Consider the following 22,502-nt stretch of genomic DNA (forward strand, 5'->3'; position numbering starts at 1 on the left):
AACAAAGCTTATTTTTATATATTTAATCACTTAGTCGCGTTTCAATTATTTAAGTAATTTATGTACCTAATTACTCAAAAAAAACGTACATATATTTTTAACAGAGTCATATTTAAATATTGAATGCGCCTCAAATCTCGTTGAATGTTATATGATTATGGTTACTATATGAAATGTAATGTTATTCATGGCAAAAAGAGCAATATTTTTTTAATAAAGCATACCAAAAAATTCTAATTAATTGTATTAGGGGCTAATTTTAAATTTAGCGCCTATAACGATTTTGCTATGCAACAGCTGTTTAACCGTTTGCAATTACGAAGTACATCAGGGGCCCAACTGTTGAGCCCGGTGAAAAATATATCGATAGCTGACCAAAAACATGCCTGTGCGGTTTCGTCATCGAAAATGTTAAATAACAGCTGAGCTCCTAAGGCACTGTTCTGCGTATGTTATCAAATGTTGAATAGCCTGATTAGCAGTCACTAAGCGGCTGTTAGATTTAAACTCAATCTTCGTTCAGCGATTTTCTAGGCGGAAGGCCGTTGATATATTAAATTGGACATGTGCTGTTATTATTTAAGTCATTTTTTCCAGTGTTACATAGATAAACTCACTCAAGCGGTATTTTATAGGCTACTCTAGGCTCGCTGTTAATAACAGCTTAGCAAAATGTTAATGTTACATAGTTGTGCTTCTTCTGCCCTGCGTCTGACTTTAAATTGTAGCGGCATTTTTTTTTACGCGTTGCGCTAAAACTAATTGTTATTGTTAAAATTTGCGTTAATTAGTGTTGTTTTTTTCGGGTAAACACACAAATCCCATGTCATGGAACTAAATGCAGCAGATGCCCCGGATGCCCAACTGAACGTGAGCCTCGGCAGCCGCAGCGTGTTAAAGGAGCTCAATACAAACGATGGCGGCGCAAAGGTAGGCCAAATAATTAATCAATCAGCGTTGCCGAAGCGTGTTACAGGCCCACCGGCGAGTGGGCGTGCCGTTAAAAACAAAATAAGACACAATTAGCATTCACTTTCTAATACAAAACATGAGCACATGCATATATATGTATGTGTATGTATGCATGCATGTATGAGTGTGTGTATGGGTATGTGCAGTGATCGCGCGTTCTGCACTTTTCTGCCTTCATTGGCAACTGCGTTGCTGGCTTTTGGTGATCGATGGGCTTCTCGCTGAACGCTCGCTGCAAACCAAAAATTTTGTCGCTGCTTTTCGCTGTTGTTGTTGTTGCTGCTGTGATTGTTGTGCTTGTTTCTCCCGATGCTTGTTTTTATACCCTAAAAAGTTGTTAGCAAGGGTATATTGTCAAGAACCTTTACTTTATATATATTCTTGATTAACAGCAGCATCCCAGTCGATCTTGCCGTGTTTGTTAACCAGTATTGGCAGGTCTGTTGCTGATTAGTGTTCAGAGTGCTTATTCAGCACTTTCAACAGATGATTCAGCTGCTTTTAGGAAGAGACAGTTCGCAACACTGCCAAGGACACAATTTTTCGTATGGAAAGGAATATTTGAATTATAATGCACCCCCCTCTTTATGAAGGCGTATTCCATAAGGGATTGCCTTGATTTGTGAGGTTCACGCATTCAAAGTTTTATTACTATCTAATAATAAACTCAAAAGGTATTTAAACAAATATTTTTCATAGTGTGTGGCTAAAGCAAGAAGAAGCACAACTTGCGGCGCGTGTGTACAGGGTCTCTATTAGTCTGGCAGCCCCTGTTACTTTTTATAATGGCTCGCTGCTGCCGCTGCTGGTGTTGCCTGTTGTTGACGTTCAGTGCGTTCTACAAGTCGTGGCGATCGGACGTTGACTAACGCGCAGTATATCTATATACCCACCCAAATGGGCAACAAGCCGGGCAAGCACTTGAAGTCCAGGGAGCCCGCATCGTTGGACCATTGGCCACCAAATGCGGTAGGCAAAGTGCGCAAATTCCGAATAGCGTATATATTCAATATACATATACATATGTATTTAATATACCCATTAATTGTGCCTGTTTCAACTGTAATTTGCCATCTGCACTTGACATGTTCAATTGTTTATGCCGGACGGCGTCCAGCGACCAGACGTGCCAAAAAAAAAAATATATATAAAAGAATATGTTTCCTGGCCACGTCAGAGTCTGCTTATAAGCAGCCTAGTCAAAAACATATTTGCTTTATGATATGTTCCTGGAAACTTAACTCGTTCCAGCTCTTGTCGGATTTTTTTATGACACTCGCACCGACAACTCTTCCCATCTCTTGCCACATTTTAGTGGCATCTTCGGCGCTTTTTGGGCTACTTTCCGGCATGGCAAAGTTCATTGACAAGTCGTCGACGTTGTCGCCTCCCCCACATGAAACGCTGCCGTCTGCATTTGTTTTTTGTCTATTTATAGTCTAGGTTCAAATTGCCTGCACTCTACCCTTCTTTACATCATCGTCTTGTTGTTGTCTTTGGCGTCCCCTTGGCTTGTTTGCCTATTGCATTTCGTTTTGTTTTGATACCCTTTACTTGCCTTTCAAATATGATATGTTGCTTTTTGATTAATTTCCCCCACAGCCTCCATATTAGAAGGTAGAGCCTTGAGATTTGGAATATACACAGAATTTAATACTATATTTATGCCCGGAAAATGTCATAACTATCCTACGATAGAGATTTAAGTTTTGTATGCTTAGGGTAAAAGAATATCTTCGAGGCCATATGCTGCGTTTCTGTTAACAGGGTATCCCCCAGTCGGTCACTCTCAACACGAGCGCTCTTGTCTTGTTTATAGTTTATGCCTTGACTGTGTCTGCCTGTGCCGCTGGCCAAATGCCGTCTAATGTTGCACTTAAATGCAATGCAGCTGCAACTGGGTAACTGCAACTGGGCAACTGTAACTGCAACTGTGAAATGGGAACTGCTTACTGGGCATGGTAGCTGCTATATCATATCTTGTCACCTGTCACGCATTGGCGGCACTTGCTTACTTCTCCCCGGCTCGTCATGGCTCATCGTCTGATATTTGGTTTCCCTCAAAATATGCAAAATCAGCAGCTGTTTGGGGCAGGTGGGGGCTATGTGGAGCACTTCCTCAAGTGCACGATGCGCAACAATGGTCGCTGCGGGATTGCATGTCTCTGGCTGTCACTTGGCATCCACATGGCGCATACAGGGTGCTGCCCCAGCTGAGCTCTAACAAACGTGGCTTTCTTTCATTAGCCCAAGCTGCATTGCCCTATTATTTCGCTCTTCTCGCTGTGCCTCTGTTCCTCTTCTCTTCTTATTTGTGGTTGCATTTTTTCGCTTTGCATTCTTTGGATTAGTTGGCGTCGGTTGCGCCTCCAAGACGGTCGCCTTGTGCTGCCCCACTCGCCCGTGCCAAGATCAATAAATTGGCTGCAGGTTCAATTAAGCGGCTTAAAGCAACTAATTAAATTGCATCTACGAAACACCCACACGACGCGAGTTCAATGACTATCGAACCAAATGCTTAACGATTTAAGCTTTTAAGGGTTAGACACAGATCTTGCAGTGATCAGCAGTCGGAGTGAGTGCGCCCATCCGCCGAGTGATAGTAAGTATAGAATAAAATCACTATAAGTGATCTCTAATAGCTGATCTACACTGTGTTAAAAATTGAAAACATTTGACGTGGGAGAAAGAATTCAAATTCAAATATTTCGAGCAGAAAGAGTTAGCTTAATTTGTTCAGTGATCGCAGTTAACTAAGATCATACAATATAGAATGTGATCATAGTCATATATATTGACTGCTTTTTTACTTAACAAAAAAAATCAATGAACCATACATAGTTAAGAAAGTGATCACCATGAGCAAATGTATTAGCATGCGTCTTTAATACAGCTGATTTTATCTACTTAAGATTAATATGTGATCATATTCTACTAAGATCGTAAATCTACCTACACACGATTAAAAGCCTGAACAAGCTGATCTTTGGCAGCTTCTTTGAAAGCAAAGTCCACTCGGTGATCTACATGTAATTAAAAAAGCAATTGAGAATTTTTTAGACATAAGGTGAATCTACAACTCTCTAGAACTGAACTCTAATAGCTTAAGATCAGTGATCTACACCGTATTAAAGAAACTTATACATTCGTTTTAATCACATTAGGAATATTTAAAAACTTTTGCAACGATCTTCATGTGAAGAAAGCGCCTAACATAGATCAGCGATCGTTACCAAGATCGTACAAAAGGCTGCAAAGTAGATCACAAAATTTAGCGACACTTTTAAAAATACTCAACCTTCTATGGATCATCAGAGATAAGACGATCGTGTGAGAGAGTGAGAGAGAGAGCGAGGGCGAATACTAGTACTAATAAAGAGAACCCCTTTTAGGGGTGCGCAGAGCCCAGACGTTGCGATCGTTTTGTGGATGTCATTCGAATAGACAGCGCTCTCCCTCGTCGCGCTCTTTCTCTCTCTCACACACACACACACACGCAAACACACACACGTTGCGGTCGCACGGCAAATTGAAACGAAAAATATTTTTAAATTGATTTCAAACAACGACACGAAACGTGGAAGTCAAGACAAACGCGAGCGGACAACGCGTAAAAATCGGATCTGTTATTCAATGATGAGTGCAGAAAAATCAAATATTTTTGAATGCCAACTGTCTGAGTAGCAGGCGCCGAGAGTAGAACTCTAAAATACAGATTTTACACAAGTTTAGCTAGAGATATATATATGTATATATATATATACAGGTTTATATGTATACATATAATACATAAAGTGGAAAAGACAAGCGCCAAAAGTTGTTTGTTTTCCCATTTGTGGCACGCGCAGTGAACCGTAGTCCGAACCGAAAAGAACGTGCAGCAAATCGTGCGTAAGAAAATACTTTCGAACAAATGGATTTCCTATCGAATCTCATAAAGCGACCCAACAGCATTGTGCTGCCAGAGGAAGCGTCCGCAGCCGTCCCCGCGCCCGAGCCCAGTTGCAATTCCAGTGCCCCAACAGCTGTGCCCAGCTCCAGTCACTCTTCATCCAGCCCCACCGCGTTCATCACATTAGCCATGGATCGCTGTTCCATTGACCCGGAACTGGACAATCTGTTTGATTCAGCTGCCCAGGATTTGGATAGCCTGGAGCGGCAGCACAAAGATTTGATCGAGCATGTGGATGCGCCAGTGCCATCTCCAGACGCCGTGCCCAAGTCACCGAACAGCACTAGGGAAACCATCAAACAGCTACTCAGTGAGATTAATTTCAATCTGGATCAAGTAACCGCACGTGAAATGGAACATTTACAGGCAATGAGCCTAGAGGTAGGTGTGGATTGTGAGTGGGGGTTAGTACGGGTTGGTTTTGAGTGGATTGTAAGTGGGAAATGTGTGCAATGTAGGTGGGAAATTGGTAGATCTTAGATGTGGACAGTGAGTGTGAATTGGGAATGGGTGGATTGATAAAAGGGGCTTCTGGGAATTGAGGTGCAATATAGAGCGGATTGTATGTGTAGGTAAACTCCAAATCTGCCTGAAATGTAGGTGGGAAATGTGTGGATCTTAGATGTGGATAGTGAGTGTGAATTGGGAATGGGTGGATTGATAAAAAGGGCTTATTTCAATTGGGAGTAAAGACTGAAAGTTAGTTGTAGGTTAGAGTTAGAGCGGATTTTAAATGTTTAGTCTGTTTAGATTGTAGTTGATCATTATGTGGATTTAGATGTCAACTTATTGCGTTTCAGAATAATTGTAGACTTGTGGATTATAGCAAATGCTATCTACCACAATTTGTCGCTTCTAGAAGCTACAGATATGTAAAGTATTTGACTTTGGCTGCACTTCTCGGTACTTCTATACACGATTAATTGCTTGTGGATTGTGTTTACTTCCAATTGCATTATAAAAATATAATTAATTTTCACCTTTTCTGGACAACAGGATCCACACGGTTCGCTAGATAAATTCCCATTAGTCCAATTTTGTTTCACACAAAACGCAATTTGTCATCGTGCCTAATGCTAATGCCCAGGCGCACCCCGTTTACAAATCACCTGCCCTGCTTCCCCTTGCCTCCCCTCCACTACGACCCGCTCCCGACTGACTTTAACCTTGCGGCTTGCAATTGCTCTAATTAAATTTCGCTTGCATTGACGACCTGCAAGGCCTTCCAACAGCGTCGCCTGCAATTGGCCGCCGACATCGCCACACGCCACAGATTTAATTCCTATTCAGATATTTATTTTTCATTTTTTGCAATTGCCAACAAGCAGACGCCGCCAGGCGACCCACTTACCCCGGTTGCGCCTCTCCTCTCCTAACCTCACCCTACCCCAATCCCCCACACAGGCACGATGTTTCGGGCTGCTTTTAAATTTAATGACATTTGCTTCTCGTTCGTGCCGGGCCGGGCAACTGACCGGGTTGACTGCGTCGTATGTGTGCTGTGTGAGAGTGTGTGTGCCTCAAACTGCCTCAAACTTGGTCAGTTGTGGCCAGCGTTATATGGTTTGCCTATAATATAGTTCTGATAGAATTCTGTGTCAATAGTATTCGTTCCTCAGAAGGTAACCTAATGCCAAATGCGTGTTTGAATGTCGTGGAACGCCAGCTTAATCTGTTATTTTTATTATTCTATAGTTATAATACATGGGGACTACATACATAGCTAGCTTTATGTGTGCTTTCTAATGTGTTCCACATATGCTTAACTGTGGTGGAACGTTGGGTAGATTTCACTTTTCCATACAACTTTTGGGTTCTGTACTAACATTAAATCGAAGATATTCTAAAACGTTCCACGTATGCGGAGCTATGCTGTAACATAAATTACTGTACTGTTCTGTTTTTTAAATACGTTCCACTATTGCATATTATATTGCTTTAGGTTATGATGAATGCATTCCACAAGGAACATATCGATAAATGATATTAAATTTGTGTAGCAGAGGTGGAAAACAATTGGCGTGTTGGATAAATTGGGTGTGGATTGTAAATAGGTTTCGCTCTAATTAGCATAGATTGTGGTGAATACCTTCCACAAGGGACATATCGATAAATGCTATTTCATATAAATTGGCTGTGGATTGTATTAAAGTTGAATAGGTTCCACCCCATGATGTCTTTTTAGGGTATTCACGAATTCAGGGTCTTCGTTTTGCCTCTTTTGCGTGATCGTTTCACCCGGATTGTGTCCTATTTTGGTCACCAGCTGTACCCTGCCGCGCCCCTGCGTCCAACTGGGACATGTCAGCGGTTCAACCGGGCAGCTGCTGCCGCCCATGTTTATGATGATCATGATGATGATGATGATCATTATTTTCGTAATTTTTAATTGGCTTTTGGCTTGTTTACGTTTCGGTTGCCAATTGTTTGGACTACGTTAGCTGCCCCGCTTAATTTATTTATTTTTCACAATTTTTCTTCATTTTTTTCGAAAGAGTCTCCCAAAGATTGTGTTTTGCATTTTTTTTTTTCATTTCACACGCGATGCGCAAAATGCTGAATATATTAATTTATGAATTATAATTTTAAGATTGACTATCTATTCGTTTTCTTTCTTTTATGCGCCGCTTGCAGCTAAGTCCGCTGGCTGTAAAGCCAGGTCCGGCCAGACACAGCTTGGAGCAGCAGAAGGCGCTGGTCGCGGCAATGCGTTCCACATCGCAGCCGAGCACGCCCCGGGATAAGGAGCAGCCGTTGCTTAAATTCACAGGTCTGCCCGAGTTCGATGAGACCCAAATACCAGAACTGGCGCCGCTCAGCGCCGAAATGGAAGGTGAGTCTGTTGACTAAACAAAGACGAACCTAATTTTCAACAAAGCCCATTTTCCCACAGCTCAACTGAAGGCGGATGCATGTGCTGGCGTGCTCAGCTCGACGACGCTTAAGCTGAGCGAGCACGAATACAACTCCGATTCGGATGTTTATGCCGAGTGCCTTTCCCTGAACAGCGGCAAGCTCTCGGCGGACCAGTCCGAGCTGGAGGCCTACTCGAGCGCCTTAAATGAGGTGTTGGAGCAGCAGCTGTCCAATGAGACGGCAACAACGCTCGAGAATACGCTGAGCGATGCGGCTCACAACGACAGCTGCGAGCCAATGGATGTCGATGATATAAATGAGACAATGGAATTGCTAAAGGATGTGCTCGCACCGGAGGATCGTCAGCTGCTGCAGCAGCAGTTGCTGGACGGTGCAATGCAGCAGCAAGAGGAGGCTCAGCAGCAGACACAGCAAAGGGAGATGCAGAAAGTGGAGGAACAACAGGAGCAATCCGTTCAAAAGGAGCAGTCCATGCAACAGGAGCAATCCTCAAAGCTGAAACAGTCCATGCAAAAGGAGCAGTCCATGCCGCAGGTGCAAGTCACGGTGCAAGCTACTGCTCCAATATCTCCACAGATGATCCAAATTGTGGACCTACCGCTGGAGCCACTACTGCCCACAGCTTCAGATCCAGACTCTACGCCGTTGCCCAAAATTGAGGATCATCTAACGCCGAATGCTCCGGCTGCGCTCTCACCACCATTGCCCACACACCAGAAGAAGCAAGATGTGCGCCAACCACTGGAGCAACCAGTTCCAGACTCTGCAGTTTCTGCCCCACTCTCCCCACCTGATCCCACATTACAGATGCCCCAAGAAGTTGCAGTCTCTATTACATTGCCCACACTGCAGACGCCACAATCTGTAGGGCAACTGCTGGAGCCGCTCATACCACAATCCGATGCAGCTCCAATATCTCCCATATTGCAGGCACCGCCAGTTGAGCTGCTGCCCACATCGCCGCCCATACCCACACATCGCATGAAGACACCCGAGGAGTTGGTGGAGCTGTTGGCCTTGCAGGCCTACGCCCAGCCACCTGAAGAGCCACAGCAGCAGGCAGACGTCATAGCGAGTGGAGCCAGGCAGGTCGAGGAATTGCAAGCGTCCCCGCCGAAGCCCGTGGCAACTGTGGCGCCCATATCTAAGCAGCCAAACCAGTTCACAGCACTGGGACTGAATATAAGTGATTCCTCTCAAGGTGACTGCTCTGGGCCGACATCACCCAGTTTCCCTATAAGATCACCTGCGGATTCACCGAGGCACTTTCCACGCTCACCGCATGCGCCGGCCGAGCAGGAGGAGATGCAATATCTGGAGCAGGCAACCATTGAGCCCGCCAACGAGCCTAAACTGTGCCTGAGCGGAGTCATAGCCAGGTCGCCGCTACCCATACAATTGACCGTGACGGGTGCCAGCCCAGAGGAGCCGCAGCAGCAGAGGGAACATCAGCTAAACACAACTGTGCCCCTCGCTGGCAATTCCCCACTCAACGGCACCTTTGAAAGCGCCAGTCCAGAGTCGATTGAGACAGCTGTACGCCCGTCGCGCGCCACCTTTGGCGTGCCGCTGGGTGCAGCCAACGGACAACAAAGACGCACCTTCTCGGTGAGCACGGATCGAGCAGAGGAACAGGCGGCCAAGCGGCTTAGCGATTCCCAAGCGTATGCTCGTCGCCAGGACGAAAATCAATTGAATGCCACCTATGGCACACCACTGCAAGAAGCTCAGGAGGGGCAGCAGCGGCGCACCTTTTCCGTAGAGGATCTGCACAAGGAGGAGGAGCAACAGCGCGGATTGGGACAAACTCAAATGCGACGCACTTTTTGCATGGTGCAGGACGCATCGCCGGCACTGGAGGCTACCGAGGAGAATATCATGGCTGATAATTTGGAGCCCATGGATGTGGATCAGTCGATGCAGTGCGTCGACAAGGTGTCGACAGCACAGCTGGGCGAGGCTCAAGCAGTTTCACTGCCGCCCACAGAACAGCAAGAGCACCAGCCGCAGCTGGAACAGCGATCTTCGCCGCCGCTTCCCGCCCAACTCAAGCGTCCGTCTATCCACGCAGATGTGCCGGCTAATGTCACCGTTATGCTCGAGGAGCAGAAGCTGTCTGTTAAGGAGCAGCTCAGTGGCAGCGATGAAAAGGAGGATGTCTATGTGGAACACTTCGGCGCCATGTCGCCCATTTCCGATGACATCTTCAAGCAGCCACAGTCCATCGGCAGCTTTGCCAGCTTGGCCAGGGGCAAGAAAGCCAGCGTAACCGATGAACAATTTCATGATGCAGAGTTCCAGGACGGAGCCAGCAACAACAACAGTAAGTAACGCCCTCTTACATACGCCCCTTCTATTTGCATTGCATCCGATTACTACAATTCCATTACAAACAGTTAGAGATGAGCGCGTGTCGTACTTTTTCAACACGAGCACGAAATCTAACCTTTTGTACATTTTTTGTTTTTTTTTTTTTTATTTGCGGCATTCGTTGAATAATATTTTATTCTATTTCTAATAATAATTTTAATAAAAATAATTTTTAATAATTCCCAGTTTCAAATTAACATTAACTTGATAGCTAGATTTCGTGCTCGTTTAACGTGACACGACACGCACCCAACTCTATATACAATACTCATTTAATAATCGTGCGCGTCCCTCACCACCACCACCACCACCCCCCCCCCCCCCTTCCTTTCGCATTCTCCATTAAAATCAACGTCTGCTATATTCGTGACCTTAGCTCATGAGCTGCCAGGGCGTGGGAGATGGGGTTGTTACCTCGGCTTTGGCATTTGAACTTGAAATGTGGGCACAAGCCAGGGCCGAGGATAGTTCATTTGCATGTGCCACCCGCTTGCCTAGACTGTGTCTAACTGTAAAAATAAATCTCCACATGCAAGGCAATGAACCTGAACTTCAATACCACAACATAACGGCACACAAACAGGAAAGGAAGCAACAACAACAACAACAATGCGACGTCAATTAAGCGCATAATTTGGCATAATTTGGCTGCCGCGCAGCTGTCTGCATGTTATTATTGTGTTTGTTGCTTTGTTGTTGTTGCTTTGAATGCATTTTAATGCAGCCGATGTACTTCGAAAATGCCGCATTGCCCCTTTGCACATACACACACACACACGTGCGGAGTCAAATTGGGTGCACGTTTTGTTGTGCGCCCTCACTTACGCTCCCAATCTGACAGCACTTTTGGTCTCTCAGTTTTACTCTCTCGCTCTCTGCGCACTCGAACCCTTATCAGTATGCCGTAATAGCCGCAACAAAATAAACGCAAATGTCTCCGTTGTGACGTCACGCTGCCCAATTGATAAACTGTGGCTTGTCCATTTGTCTGACTGCCTCCGCGTGTATGTGTGTGCCCCCGATGAGCGCATTTGTATTTTTGGATTATTAACGTAAGGCGTTGCCTAATTGGAAAATTGCTCATGTATGCAAAATAAGTTCTTTTGATGACTCGACCACTGCACGCTTTACACTTCAATTAATTTGCCATTAATGAATTAATTTTTAAACTTACCGCAATTATCGTTATCGTTGCCTAAACAAATGCAGCTCTGTATGCCAATACAAATCAGATAAGTGCATATCGATAGAACTGCCTCTCGGTCATTTATAGCAGCAAGTCTAGTTGGTAGAGGGGGAGGCAACTACAGTAGAACCCAGCTAACAAAGAAAGCGTTTGAATCGAATAACCATGTTTTCTAAAAAAAAAAAATAATAGAATACTTTGCATTTGGTTAAAACAAATTTTTAAGTGAAACATTTGTTATACCCATTCATCATTATAGTCTCTTCATAGCGCATTGCACCCGTAGCTGGTCGTTGTCACTCTCCCACTCACACACCAAGCATGAGAATCTTGCATAGAACTTGCTCATGCACTTTTACTACGCTAGTGAGCAAGCAGCCCCAGAACCCACAACGTGTACACAACACCACTAACACATACACATTATTTTACTCTCATCATATGACGAGGCTCTCTCTTGGCGCTGGCGCATCGCACTTGCTCATTGCATACGCGTCACTGTCACACACTCCAGTCAGAATCCAACTTGAACTCGCGACTCTCCGCATACGCTCTCTGATTCAGTTCGTGTGTGCTGTGTGTAGGTGTGTGTGCGTGCGTGCGCTGGTTTTCTTATTGGCATCGGAGAAAAGTAAGCATATTAGCATTCCATTTCAGTTAGTTTTCAACTTTTGACGTTGTCGCTGCTGCCACAGCCACAGCCTCTGTCCGCGTCGCGTTGTCGCTAAACAACAACGTCTGCTCCTCTTCTTTTCGTGGAGTACTAGCAAACCAGCAAATGTAATTAAAAATGTTTAATATAAAACAAATATTTATTGTATTGGCTGAGTTAAGCATATGTTTGCGATATGTTTGCCTGGTGAAATTTGCGCAAATTCGCTCAAATACAAAGCAGCTGGTCACACAGCAACAACAACAACTTGCCCAGTTACACAAAAGTGTCAATGACAAAATGCGAAAGAAACAAAAAAAAAAAACAAAAAGAAGCATAAATTAATCCACAAGCTGAAGACGTAGACTGAAGTAAAAAGTTGTATTTTTTCCAATGAGAGCGAGAGCGTAAAAATTGATTGTGTGTGTGTGTGTGTAACTGTGCATGTGCTTTGGATTGTGTCTGTGTGTGCGAGTGGGTGCTGCGTGGTCACGGTTAACATTGAGTAGTTTAATAACTGTAAAAAATCTTGAAAATGCAAAAGTTGACAAGAAACAGACGGACAAGCAATTAAAACGCAGCACAGTGTAAAAATTTTTCGCGCGAGAGCTACTCTCACCAAGCTCTGACTCGCACGCGCTCTCACGCTCTTTCCTTTACCATTGTGTCTTGTCAATGCATCAGTTTGTCAATTGGTTCACGGTTCATAATAAAAAAAAAACGCAACCCACTTCGTGCCTTCCTACTATTGCATAAAATGACTCACAAATGGCAATTGCGGCTTTGGTTTTTGTTTTGTTCTCGATTTGTATTTGGAAAATATTATTTTTGTTTTGGTTTCCTTACGCCCTGCAGTTGAGTGACCCGCATTTTTATATGCCATGTATCTGTGTTTATCTGGGCCTGCCCGGGTTTCGGCGTTTTACTATTTTTAAAGCCGCTTCCATTTGACATTTGTTTATATTGCGCGCATGTTGGCCAAATAATGCGGCTTCTGTCCGACACACCTCGCCCAAGTAGGGCGGGGTAGGAGCAGTGTTGCGAATTCAGCTGTTTTCTGGCTAGTTTTGGACAATTTCAAAAGTCGTCAGCCGGAAACAGTTAAAATGCTTAAATATATTTAAGCAATTTCCGCTGCAAAAGCTGATTCAGCTATTTTTGGCTATTTTTAAGATTGGATCCAGCTGCGACTGTTGCCAACACTTGTTTGGAGATGCGCCTCTATAGGGTAGCGCCCAGTTTGAGTCATGCCGCAAGATATATAAATGTCGTCGTCGCCTTTTTCCTTACGCTTTTGTTTTCAAAGGTGAAGCACAATGAACAAGAGCGCATACAGATGCGTGCTGGGCATTAGGTCGCTACACCTGCACAGATATGTACATTGGCATATAGGAACAACATTTAAATACAAATTTAAAATGTGTATTGTTTCAAGTGCCGAATATTAAATACCTGGTGTTCATTCGCCAATTGCTCACATGCGATACTTATTTGCTCTAAAGCAGTTCTATTTACAATTTTCGGTTTGCAACTCTGATAGTAGCGCATTTCAAAGTCGCCTATGCCAAGCCCACCAACGCCAATCATTGTCATGTGCCCAGTTTCTATTGCTTTATCTATACATACATACACACATGAGTGAGTGCATAAGTATTAAAGAAATAACGTCATAAAATGCCAAATCTGATATTATTTAATAATATGTACTACATATATATTTCGAATTTGTCAACTAACTTTTGTGTTTATCTCTTTTTCATTCAACAACAACAAAATGCACGCGCATGCACTCGTATCTCAAATACACACACACGCACACATTCATAACTGCCACAAACACACACACGCAAACACACACAGTTATACTCAATTCATCAGATTTTGACTATTTGTACACAAAAGGCAGCAACAATGCGCCCATCGATCGGAGCTCATTACTATTGAAATTTGATCCGCTTCTGGGTGCTCCGGTGCCAGTGAATCAGTCGCAGCAGCATCAGCAGCAGCAGGAGCAGGCGCTCCTCAACATACTCAGCACCAACAACAACAACAATTTAACACGTGCATTGAGTCCCACATTGGAGGAGCACGAGACCAGCGGCAGCAATCAGTCGCTTACATTCGAACCCTGTGCCAAAGGAGCAGCAGCTGCAGCTCAAAAGGAGTTTAAACCGCCAGTGGATAGAACAAGAGTGAGTTGTGAATGCCGACTGTGGATAACGAGCTAATAATAATATTAAATCTTATCCACAGAAGCATGCAAAAATGAGTGTGGATGTTATAGATAACGATTGCAACAAAACCTTCGATAATTCAAAGTAGGTAGCGCTGTAAAACCTTGTGGAACGTATATGTAATTAAATTTTCTTGTATTTCGCAGCCTGAACTCGGAGGATAAAACACACAAATACAACAACATGGATGAACTGGAGAAAAAAATCAAAAATGAAGTGTAAGTGAAAGTGGATTCCGATATGTGGAACGTATTGAAAACTGTTAATGAAATATTTACATGTAGCACCCGCTCCGAGGACATTGAAAAGAAACTTAAAGATGCCGAACAACGCGAAGAGGCGCTGGTCAAACGGATTACAGAAAAGGACAAAACAAACGCGAAACTCAAGTGGGTCTCCATAAATAAATAATAATTCACTTTGAATCCACTCACTAAACTCACAATCCACAGCGGCGTCATTGAGGCCTACGAGAAAGCCATTGCAGAGCTCATCCATGATAAGGAGCAGCTGGTACAAAACCATGAAAGGCAAATGCAGGAAGTTCAAACAGATCGTGATTCGAATTATCATCACTTAACGTCGCTGGAAACCACATTCTCCGATCTCCATGTGTAAGAAGATGCACCACGAAAACTCTTGTCATTATTTTTATGCTAATTGAAATCTACTTGGTTTTAGCAAATATGAAAAGAGCAAGGAGATGACCTCACAGCTAAAGCAGATCGAGGAGAATCTGCTGGAGGAAAAGAAAAAATTAATGGACAAATTGCGACAGCAAGAGCAGCGATATGAGCAAATGAAAAGCCATGCCATGCAGCAAATGGAAATGTATGAAAGTTCTCCATATTTAAATCAATTCGCAAGCTCACAATTTTGTTTCTTTACAGTGCCAACAAAAAGTTGGCCACCCTTACAAAAGAGCACACGGATGAGGTGAAAAAATTGAAAGCTTTACTCAAAAAGGAGGAAGTCTCGCGCATCTCGACGGCTGAGCAGCTGCAACAAAAGTCACGGGAGAATGCGGATCTGCTCAAGATATGCGAGGAGCTAATCTATGATAAGGGACAAGGTGGTAGTAGTTAAACTTCAACCCGAGTGGATTATTTTTGCGGCCTGAATGTATTTTCTATATATATTTTACGCTGTAAACGCGCACACACACATACTCTCACTCACACTCAAACTCAACATCCACACAAAGACACACATTATGGCATGTGGAACGCATGTTTGTCGCATGTTCATTCACTCAATCGCGTACTATCTCATTACATTTTGTAATTTTTGTTGTGTGCTCTAATGAATTGTTTGAGAACCTCATATTAAATCTCAATTCTTAAGCTGTCGTCTTGTTAAATGAAGGACTTCGCGCCCAACACTATGCCTAACTATCCATATATATGTATTGTACTATTTCTAGATTTTTAGTTAACACAAAACAACAACAACAACACCAACATGCCGAGCTGCAAATGAGTTCCACACACACGTTGAGATCCACACACTCGCCTTACTGGGTCCTCCTCCCCTCCTCAAAATGTTACTTATTTCTGTCGAATCTGCCTTTTGTTTAAGTTCAATGATATTAATAATGCGTTATATTTGTCTGAAAATTCAATCCAATTTTCATGCCAAATACCAGTTGATAATTTTCCCCACACATAAACACACACACACAAACACACACATTGAATTGTTTGTTGTGTTTGATTAACAGCTGAAATTAATAAGGAAACCCTCAGCAAAAAAAAAAACAAAAAATAAGAAACAAAAGAAATCAGCGCACGCTTGAGGCGCGCCTTTATTAAATGTCTAAGTTTAAAATTAGTTTAATTTAAATTAAAAATTTTTAATAACTGTATTAAGCATAAAATTCTGTATTACATAATAGTACTAAAAGCAAAAGCATAGAAAAAACCGAAACGAATCATTAAAAAAAACATACACAAAAAACTATTTATGCATTAAAAAAAAAAGCTAAAAACAAATATGTAACTTTTTGTTTTAATTATACAGCTTTATACTAGTTTTCATTTGCTATGCACTGAAAGTGTTCGCCTTAGAAAAGAAATAGTTAAATTTAAAGAACCCCCCAAAACCCCCTTCCCTCCCAACTCTCTCCTCAAACACACACAAAATTTCGAGCAATTTTATAGCAAGCTTTGTAGAGAGTACACCGCCACTGAGAACTATAAATGAATTTTACTTCCATTTGTAACATTTATTAAGCTGTAAGAACTTGACAAAAACTATAAAAAAAAAATATAACGAAAAGTTGTTAAAACACAAAAAAAAAAGAATTGTATACAAAAATTTGTACCCAGTCCATGTAATCGAATATTATGCTAACTACACCACACATATATAACGGTATACATATACTATATATTTTTCTAAAGTTGTAGCAGTCAAAACACGCGCGCTTTAAACAAATGGAAAAAACCTTAAGAAACGCAAATCAGTTTTGTTGTTTGAGATTTAATAATGAGATGGAAATGATATATATCAATGCGCTGTAAAAAAACACACATAATAAATAGTATTAAAACATGCAGAGACAGACAAGTATATGTGCTGTGGCATGTGCATGTAAAGGTGATGAACAAGTTGCATAATTCAATAAATAAAAAAATATGTACGAGTAATCGCAAATGCATTTCAATTTAAATATTTTAACAGTTCGCTAAACTGTCGTTCGCAGAGGCTGGCAACGCTGCCAGAAGCTCTGAAGCGGTCTGGCAGCCAGTTGCGTTCTCGCTCGCGCTCTTGATATCAAAGCTAACGTATAGTTATCAAAAAAGCGAACTAATCAAAAACTTATTAAGAGCTTTAATTTTAGTGTGCCTCGAGCGTTGACTATTTCGGCGGCAAAGTTGTAACAAAATCTGAAGCAGATGACCGAGCAGTTAGCGCAGCTGTTGCCGATAACACGGTGTGGCAACGCCGCCAGCAGCTGAACAGCGATCTTGCGCTCTCGCTCTTATCAAAGCGATCCCCGAGAAAACAAGGCAATAAGACAAATCAAAATAAAAGCTGCGGCAGATGCGCATTTAAAGCCTAACAAGTGCTTACATAATTGAATCAGCAGCTCTCGCGTGCCATGAATTTCGCCGGCAAAGTTGTGCTAATAACAGGCGCTAGTTCCGGCATAGGAGCCGCCACAGCTGTCAAATTCGCCAAATACGGCGCTTGCCTGGCGCTCAACGGACGCAATGTGGAGAATCTGAAGCAGGTGGCCGAGCAGTGTAAAGCAGCTGGTGCCGCACCAGCTCTGGTTGTGGGCGACATCAGCAAGGAGGCGGACACGGCGCGTGTGTGGAGCGAAACGCTGCAGCAATACGGCAAACTGGATGTGCTGGTCAACAATGCGGGCATCATTGAGACGGGCAGCATTGAGAACACCAGCCTGGAGCAATACGATCGCGTGATGAACACCAATCTGCGTGCCATCTATCATTTGACCATGCTTGCCACTCCGGAGCTGGTCAAGACCAAGGGCAACATTGTCAATGTGTCCAGCGTGAACGGCATACGCTCATTTCCCGGCGTGCTGGCCTACAACATTTCGAAAATGGGCGTGGATCAGTTTACGCGCTGCGTGGCCCTCGAGTTGGCGGCCAAGGGCGTGCGTGCAAATTGCGTTAATCCCGGCGTTACGGTTACGAATCTACACAAGCGCGGCGGCATGGACGAGGCAACATATCAGAAGTTCCTGGAGCACTCGAAAACCACACATGCCTTAGGCCGACCCGGCACCACAGAGGAGGTGGCCAATGCCATTACGTTTCTGGCCAGCGATTTGGCCAGCTTCACCACGGGCCTCAGCCTGGCTGTGGACGGCGGCCGCCATGCCATGTGCCCGCGTTAACCACAACCAAGCCTGACCAAAGATAACTAAATGCATTTATTTTGTGCCTTTTGAAATAAAGATTGTGTTATATATAGGAAATGCTTTCCCTAGCCAGTCATAATCCTTTCAGAAAGATAATATTCTTGATTAGGCGCGGATTACAGATAAAGACTGTCAGGCCCTCATCCAACTCCAACAGACAGTTCCAAGGAATAACAAAGATCCTAACCAGGAACGTGTTTCAAACGAGATGTATATTATTCTCTCAACTATATAATTGAATATACTGGAACTCATATGTACATAATATTTTTTTTTTTCCATCTTAACGCGGGCACATGGCATGACGACCGCCATCCACAGCCAAATTGACGCCCGTTGTGAAGCTGGCATCGTTGCTAGCGAGGAATGCAATTGCTGCCGCCACCTCCTGCACATCGCCGGGTCGGCCCAGTGCATGCGTTTCCTTGGCGCGCTCTAGGAACTTGGCATAGGTTGGCTCATCCAGGCCGCCACGTTTTTGCAGTTCCGTAATAATTACGCCCGGGTTCACTGAGTTGACCCGCACACCCTTGTCAGCCAGTTCCAGAGCCACGCAGCGCGTAAACTGATCCACGGCGGCCTTGGACACATTATAGGCCAACACGCCGGCAAAGGAGCGTATGCCATTCACGCTGGACACATTGACAATGCTGCCCTTTGTCTTGACCAGCTCCGGGGTGGCCAGTATGGTCAGTTGGTAGAGCGCACGCACATTGGTGTTCATCACGCGATCGTATTGCTCCAGGCTGGTGTTCTCAATGCTGCCCATCTCAAGGATACCCGCATTGTTGACCAGCACATCCAGTTTGCCGTATTGCTTGAGGGTGGCAGCCAAGATTTGCTCCACATCCGCCTCCTTGTCCATGTCGGCTTGCAGCTGCAGCGCCGGCGCGCCGCCTGCAGCCAGAATATTATCCGCTGTTTCCTTCAATTTGTCTACATTGCGACCCACAATTACCAGCAGTCCGCCCAGGCTGGCCAGGTGCACGGCAGTAGCTGCACCTATGCCAGAGCTGGCGCCTGTCACGATAATCACCTTATCTTTGAAATTGGGCATGTTTGTAATGCGTCTGCCTTCTACGTCGGCTCAACTACTTGTGATATCTCTGTTTGACATTGAAGTTGACAGCAGCGCGCAAAGTGGCCAAGTCGATAACACGACCAATCGATAACGGGCCTGTTGCTTTTGTTGCGGTCAGTGCTGCGAAACATCGACTAGCAAAAATAGCTAGATATGGCGGATTAATGACAACTAGCTAACACTTCTTTCATTCTCCCCTTTTTTTTTTGATAACTTATGACCAAGTATAGAGCAGACAAATATATATTATCTTATACCAAACCAACCCAAAACCATTTTAAAAATTTTTTCGAGCTTTAAAGAATTTCATTTCAGAAAATAGCTAAATTGGCAACACTCAAAGTTGTGAAATTCAAATTGGGAATAATCCAATGGCAAATAAAATCGATAACACTCACTTTTGGTGCTGCTGGCGATCTCTCGAAGTTGTGAAATTTGAATCGTGATTAAAGTCGCTAATTGAGCTGTTTATCACGGTTATTGTTTATTTTTCATTAAATGCCAACAGTGCCCATACACAGATTTGCGTTTGTTTTTTATTTTTTAGCGCGGGCACATAGCATGCCGGCCGCCATCCACAGCCAGATTGACGCCCGTTGTGAAACTAGCCGCATCGCTGGCTAGAAAAGCAATCGCTTTCGCCACCTCCTCCACATCGCCGGCACGACCCAGGGCATGTGTGGTCTTTGAGTGTTCCAGGAACTGTTGATAGGTAGCCTCGTCCATGCCGCCACGCTTATGTATTTCGGTTACAATCACGCCCGGGTTCACAGAGTTAACGCGCACACCCTTGGACGCCAGCTCCAGAGCGACGCAGCGCGTAAATTGATCCACGGCTGACTTAGACACATTATAGGCCAGTACGCCGGGAAAAGAACGTATGCCATTCACGCTGGACACATTGACAATGCTGCCCTTGGTCTTGACCAGCTCTGGGGTGGCCAGCATGGTCAGTTGGTAGAGCGCACGCACATTGGTGTTCATCACACGGTCGTATTGGGCCAGAGATGTTGACTCAATGGTGCCTCGCTCCAGTATGCCTGCATTGTTGATCAGCACATCGATGCGTCCATACTTGGCCAGAGATGCTGCGACAATGCGCTCTACATCCGCCTCCTTGTCCATGTCAGCTTTCAGCTGCAGCGCAGCAACGCCGCCAGCAGCCAGAATATTATCCGCTGTTTCCTTTAATTTCGCCTCATTGCGACCCACAATTACCAGCAGTCCACCCAGGCTGGCCAGATGGACGGCGGCAGCTGCTCCTATGCCGGAGCTGGCGCCTGTTACGATAATTACTTTGTCCTTGAAGCTTGCCATGGCCAGATGCGAAACACAAAATGTGAGCCGAAATGATCGATTACGATAACTTTAACTGGAAAAAACGATAACAGCATCGAAGCACAGCTGCTGCAGCAAAAGTTTTCTCCGATCAGCTGTGCAATGCTTTCCAGTTGACACACTGCACGTCCTTGAATACCCTATATACCCTGTATTAAACAAACTGCAGGGGCTTTTTAAACTTAGATGTTGTTTTATTATCTTTTTAAAAAAACCGCTACGATTATGCTGCTCGTATTGTTGTTGTGTGGTCGGGCACTGCTTAAGCCTCGTATCCGTAGGATTTGATGATCTTGTTGAAGGGCTCAGCAGCCTTGGCAATGTTCTCGCGCGCCTTCGCCGTCAACTTCTTCATCTCTCTGTTGTGCTTGAGGGTGACATGCAGCTTGGCCTTGCGCTTGCGCTCCAAGCTCTTGATCACATCCTGATAATGCCAGCCCACCTCGTGCGACAGACGTCCAACCATGCAGTATTTGCGACCAGAGCGCAGGGTCAGCACACGCATTGCAATGGGGACAACAACACGACGGCGCTTGTCGTAGGGCGATGGAATACCATCAAAGACACGCAGACGAGCGAGGGCGGCCTGGCCACGCTTGGTCTTGTGTGGGATCATGCCTGGAAGGCAATAAAATACCGTTAAGTGAACATTTCAAATAAGATTAGATATATAGAGGTAATCCAGTTGGCTGATCAGTCGAAGGTTTGTTACACGATTTCTCGTTCAAATAATGTAGGTAAGAATATATTAATCATCATGGTAGCAGTTGCAGCTGACCAAAACAAGCTAGATAAACGTACCTGCAATGTAAAATAACAACAATTAGTAAATGCATACAGCTAAGTTAAATTTTAAAAGCTATTCGCTTTGTTGCCTGCACTCAGTTATGTTTTGTTTACATGGTTTTCTCTACGTTCAAATAATGTAGGTAATAAGGTTTGTACATCATGGTAAACAACAAACTAGGGGCTGGACAGAGCAATTCGTAGATACGCACCTCGCACAGCCTTGTAGAAGATTCTGGACGGGGCACGGAAGTGGAAGGGACCACGAGCCGGGTTCACGTTGCAGCGTTTGCGCAAATAGGCCAAAAACTTAATTTTGTTTCTGTAGAAGTGACCAGAAAGGTTCAGCTCCTCGCAGCGGACCACAGCCACCTTGCCGCCCTGCAACAGGTACTTGGCAACCACGGAGGCCAGGCGGCCAAGCAAATGGCCGCGTCCATCAATAACAACGGTCTAAAAATTAAGTTGAAAAATAATTAGTTTAAGTTTAGTCCAAGAAATGAGGTTAGGTAGAGCGACAAGGTATAAACAAATGTGTGCAGCGCGAGAAAATACGCAATAATTGCATTTTGAGTATGCATTTGACACAATTAGCAGGCCTTGGACCAAATGCTTTTCACATGTATTATTACATTTTTGCAGGCACTTCCGCGCCTGCCATTTTTTTAGCTGCTTTTTGGCACGTGTACACGAAACACAGTTTTGGCGCACTAAAAACAACACTGCAGCGCTGTTAAAATCAACAATAATGCACATTTTCTGTTAGCACATGGTTTAATTAATGTTTTGCACACATTTGTTATATTGTCCCTTCACGCCAACATGGTTTTATTTGCCAAAATTATGGCACTTACCCTGTTCGTTAAACCAGTCATGTTTAAGAACCGCACGGAAAGAAAGCGGAAATCGCTTTGACAGCTCAGGCGTCACACGGCAGAGTTGCTTTGGACATGTGCACGCAGACAAATGCTAATTGCTACAGGAATGCTATCACGATACATTGACAATCGTATAAAATCGATTTTTACTCGTGTCGCGGTTAGGAATATTTGTGCGCTTTCTGTGTGCTGTCACACTGCTAAAAGATTTATTCTTAGGTGTATTTCTGACGGCGGTCAAAGCGGATCGTTTGCCACTTGCGGTGCCAATTTGTTTACAC

General features: G+C 44.1%; 5 protein-coding genes across 10 annotated transcripts; 2 read left to right on the forward strand and 3 right to left on the reverse strand.

Moving 5' to 3' along the window:
* Window positions 1–745: 745 nt before the first annotated feature.
* On the forward strand, window positions 746–16,043 carry tacc (transforming acidic coiled-coil protein). Of its 6 annotated transcripts, XM_064698048.1 has the most exons (11): window positions 4,715–4,863; window positions 4,924–5,305; window positions 7,559–7,757; window positions 7,818–10,124; window positions 13,870–14,201; window positions 14,263–14,327; window positions 14,390–14,461; window positions 14,528–14,632; window positions 14,696–14,857; window positions 14,925–15,074; window positions 15,134–16,043. In XM_064698048.1, the coding sequence occupies exons 2-11, from the start codon at window positions 5,054–5,056 to the stop codon at window positions 15,327–15,329; spliced, it is 3,840 nt and encodes a 1,279-aa protein (XP_064554118.1). In that variant the 5' UTR covers window positions 4,715–4,863; window positions 4,924–5,053; the 3' UTR covers window positions 15,330–16,043. The 6 variants fall into 6 exon arrangements, with proteins under 6 accessions (XP_064554126.1, XP_064554131.1, XP_064554139.1 ...); XM_064698056.1 differs by lacking the exons at window positions 4,715–4,863; window positions 4,924–5,305 and adding an exon at window positions 746–930; XM_064698061.1 differs by lacking the exons at window positions 4,715–4,863; window positions 4,924–5,305 and adding an exon at window positions 1,855–1,950.
* A 1,179-nt stretch (window positions 16,044–17,222) lies between these two features.
* On the forward strand, window positions 17,223–18,195 carry LOC135439434 (uncharacterized oxidoreductase TM_0325-like). Its single transcript, XM_064698164.1, has one exon. It carries the CDS (start codon window positions 17,347–17,349, stop codon window positions 18,112–18,114), a length of 768 nt encoding a protein of 255 aa, XP_064554234.1. The 5' UTR covers window positions 17,223–17,346; the 3' UTR covers window positions 18,115–18,195.
* Window positions 18,196–18,391: 196 nt separating this feature from the next.
* LOC135439414 (uncharacterized oxidoreductase TM_0325-like) lies at window positions 18,392–19,243 on the reverse strand. Its single transcript, XM_064698141.1, has one exon. The coding sequence runs from the start codon at window positions 19,193–19,195 to the stop codon at window positions 18,422–18,424; it is 774 nt and encodes a 257-aa protein (XP_064554211.1). The 5' UTR covers window positions 19,196–19,243; the 3' UTR covers window positions 18,392–18,421.
* Window positions 19,244–19,678: 435 nt separating this feature from the next.
* On the reverse strand, window positions 19,679–20,565 carry LOC135439423 (uncharacterized oxidoreductase TM_0325-like). Its single transcript, XM_064698151.1, has one exon. It carries the CDS (start codon window positions 20,534–20,536, stop codon window positions 19,763–19,765), a length of 774 nt encoding a protein of 257 aa, XP_064554221.1. The 5' UTR covers window positions 20,537–20,565; the 3' UTR covers window positions 19,679–19,762.
* Window positions 20,566–20,730: 165 nt separating this feature from the next.
* Window positions 20,731–22,350, reverse strand: RpL13A (ribosomal protein L13A). Its single transcript, XM_064698176.1, has 3 exons — window positions 22,198–22,350; window positions 21,556–21,796; window positions 20,731–21,175 (listed from the first exon to the last, which is right to left on the reverse strand). Exons 1-3 carry the CDS (start codon window positions 22,216–22,218, stop codon window positions 20,820–20,822), a joined length of 618 nt encoding a protein of 205 aa, XP_064554246.1. The 5' UTR covers window positions 22,219–22,350; the 3' UTR covers window positions 20,731–20,819.
* Window positions 22,351–22,502: the final 152 nt, after the last annotated feature.

The sequence above is a fragment of the Drosophila montana genome, unplaced genomic scaffold (assembly GCF_035044405.1).
Source record: "Drosophila montana isolate Dmon_TW-CO22-7 unplaced genomic scaffold, ASM3504440v1 contig_1505_1, whole genome shotgun sequence".
Classification (NCBI taxonomy): domain Eukaryota; kingdom Metazoa; phylum Arthropoda; class Insecta; order Diptera; family Drosophilidae; genus Drosophila; species Drosophila montana.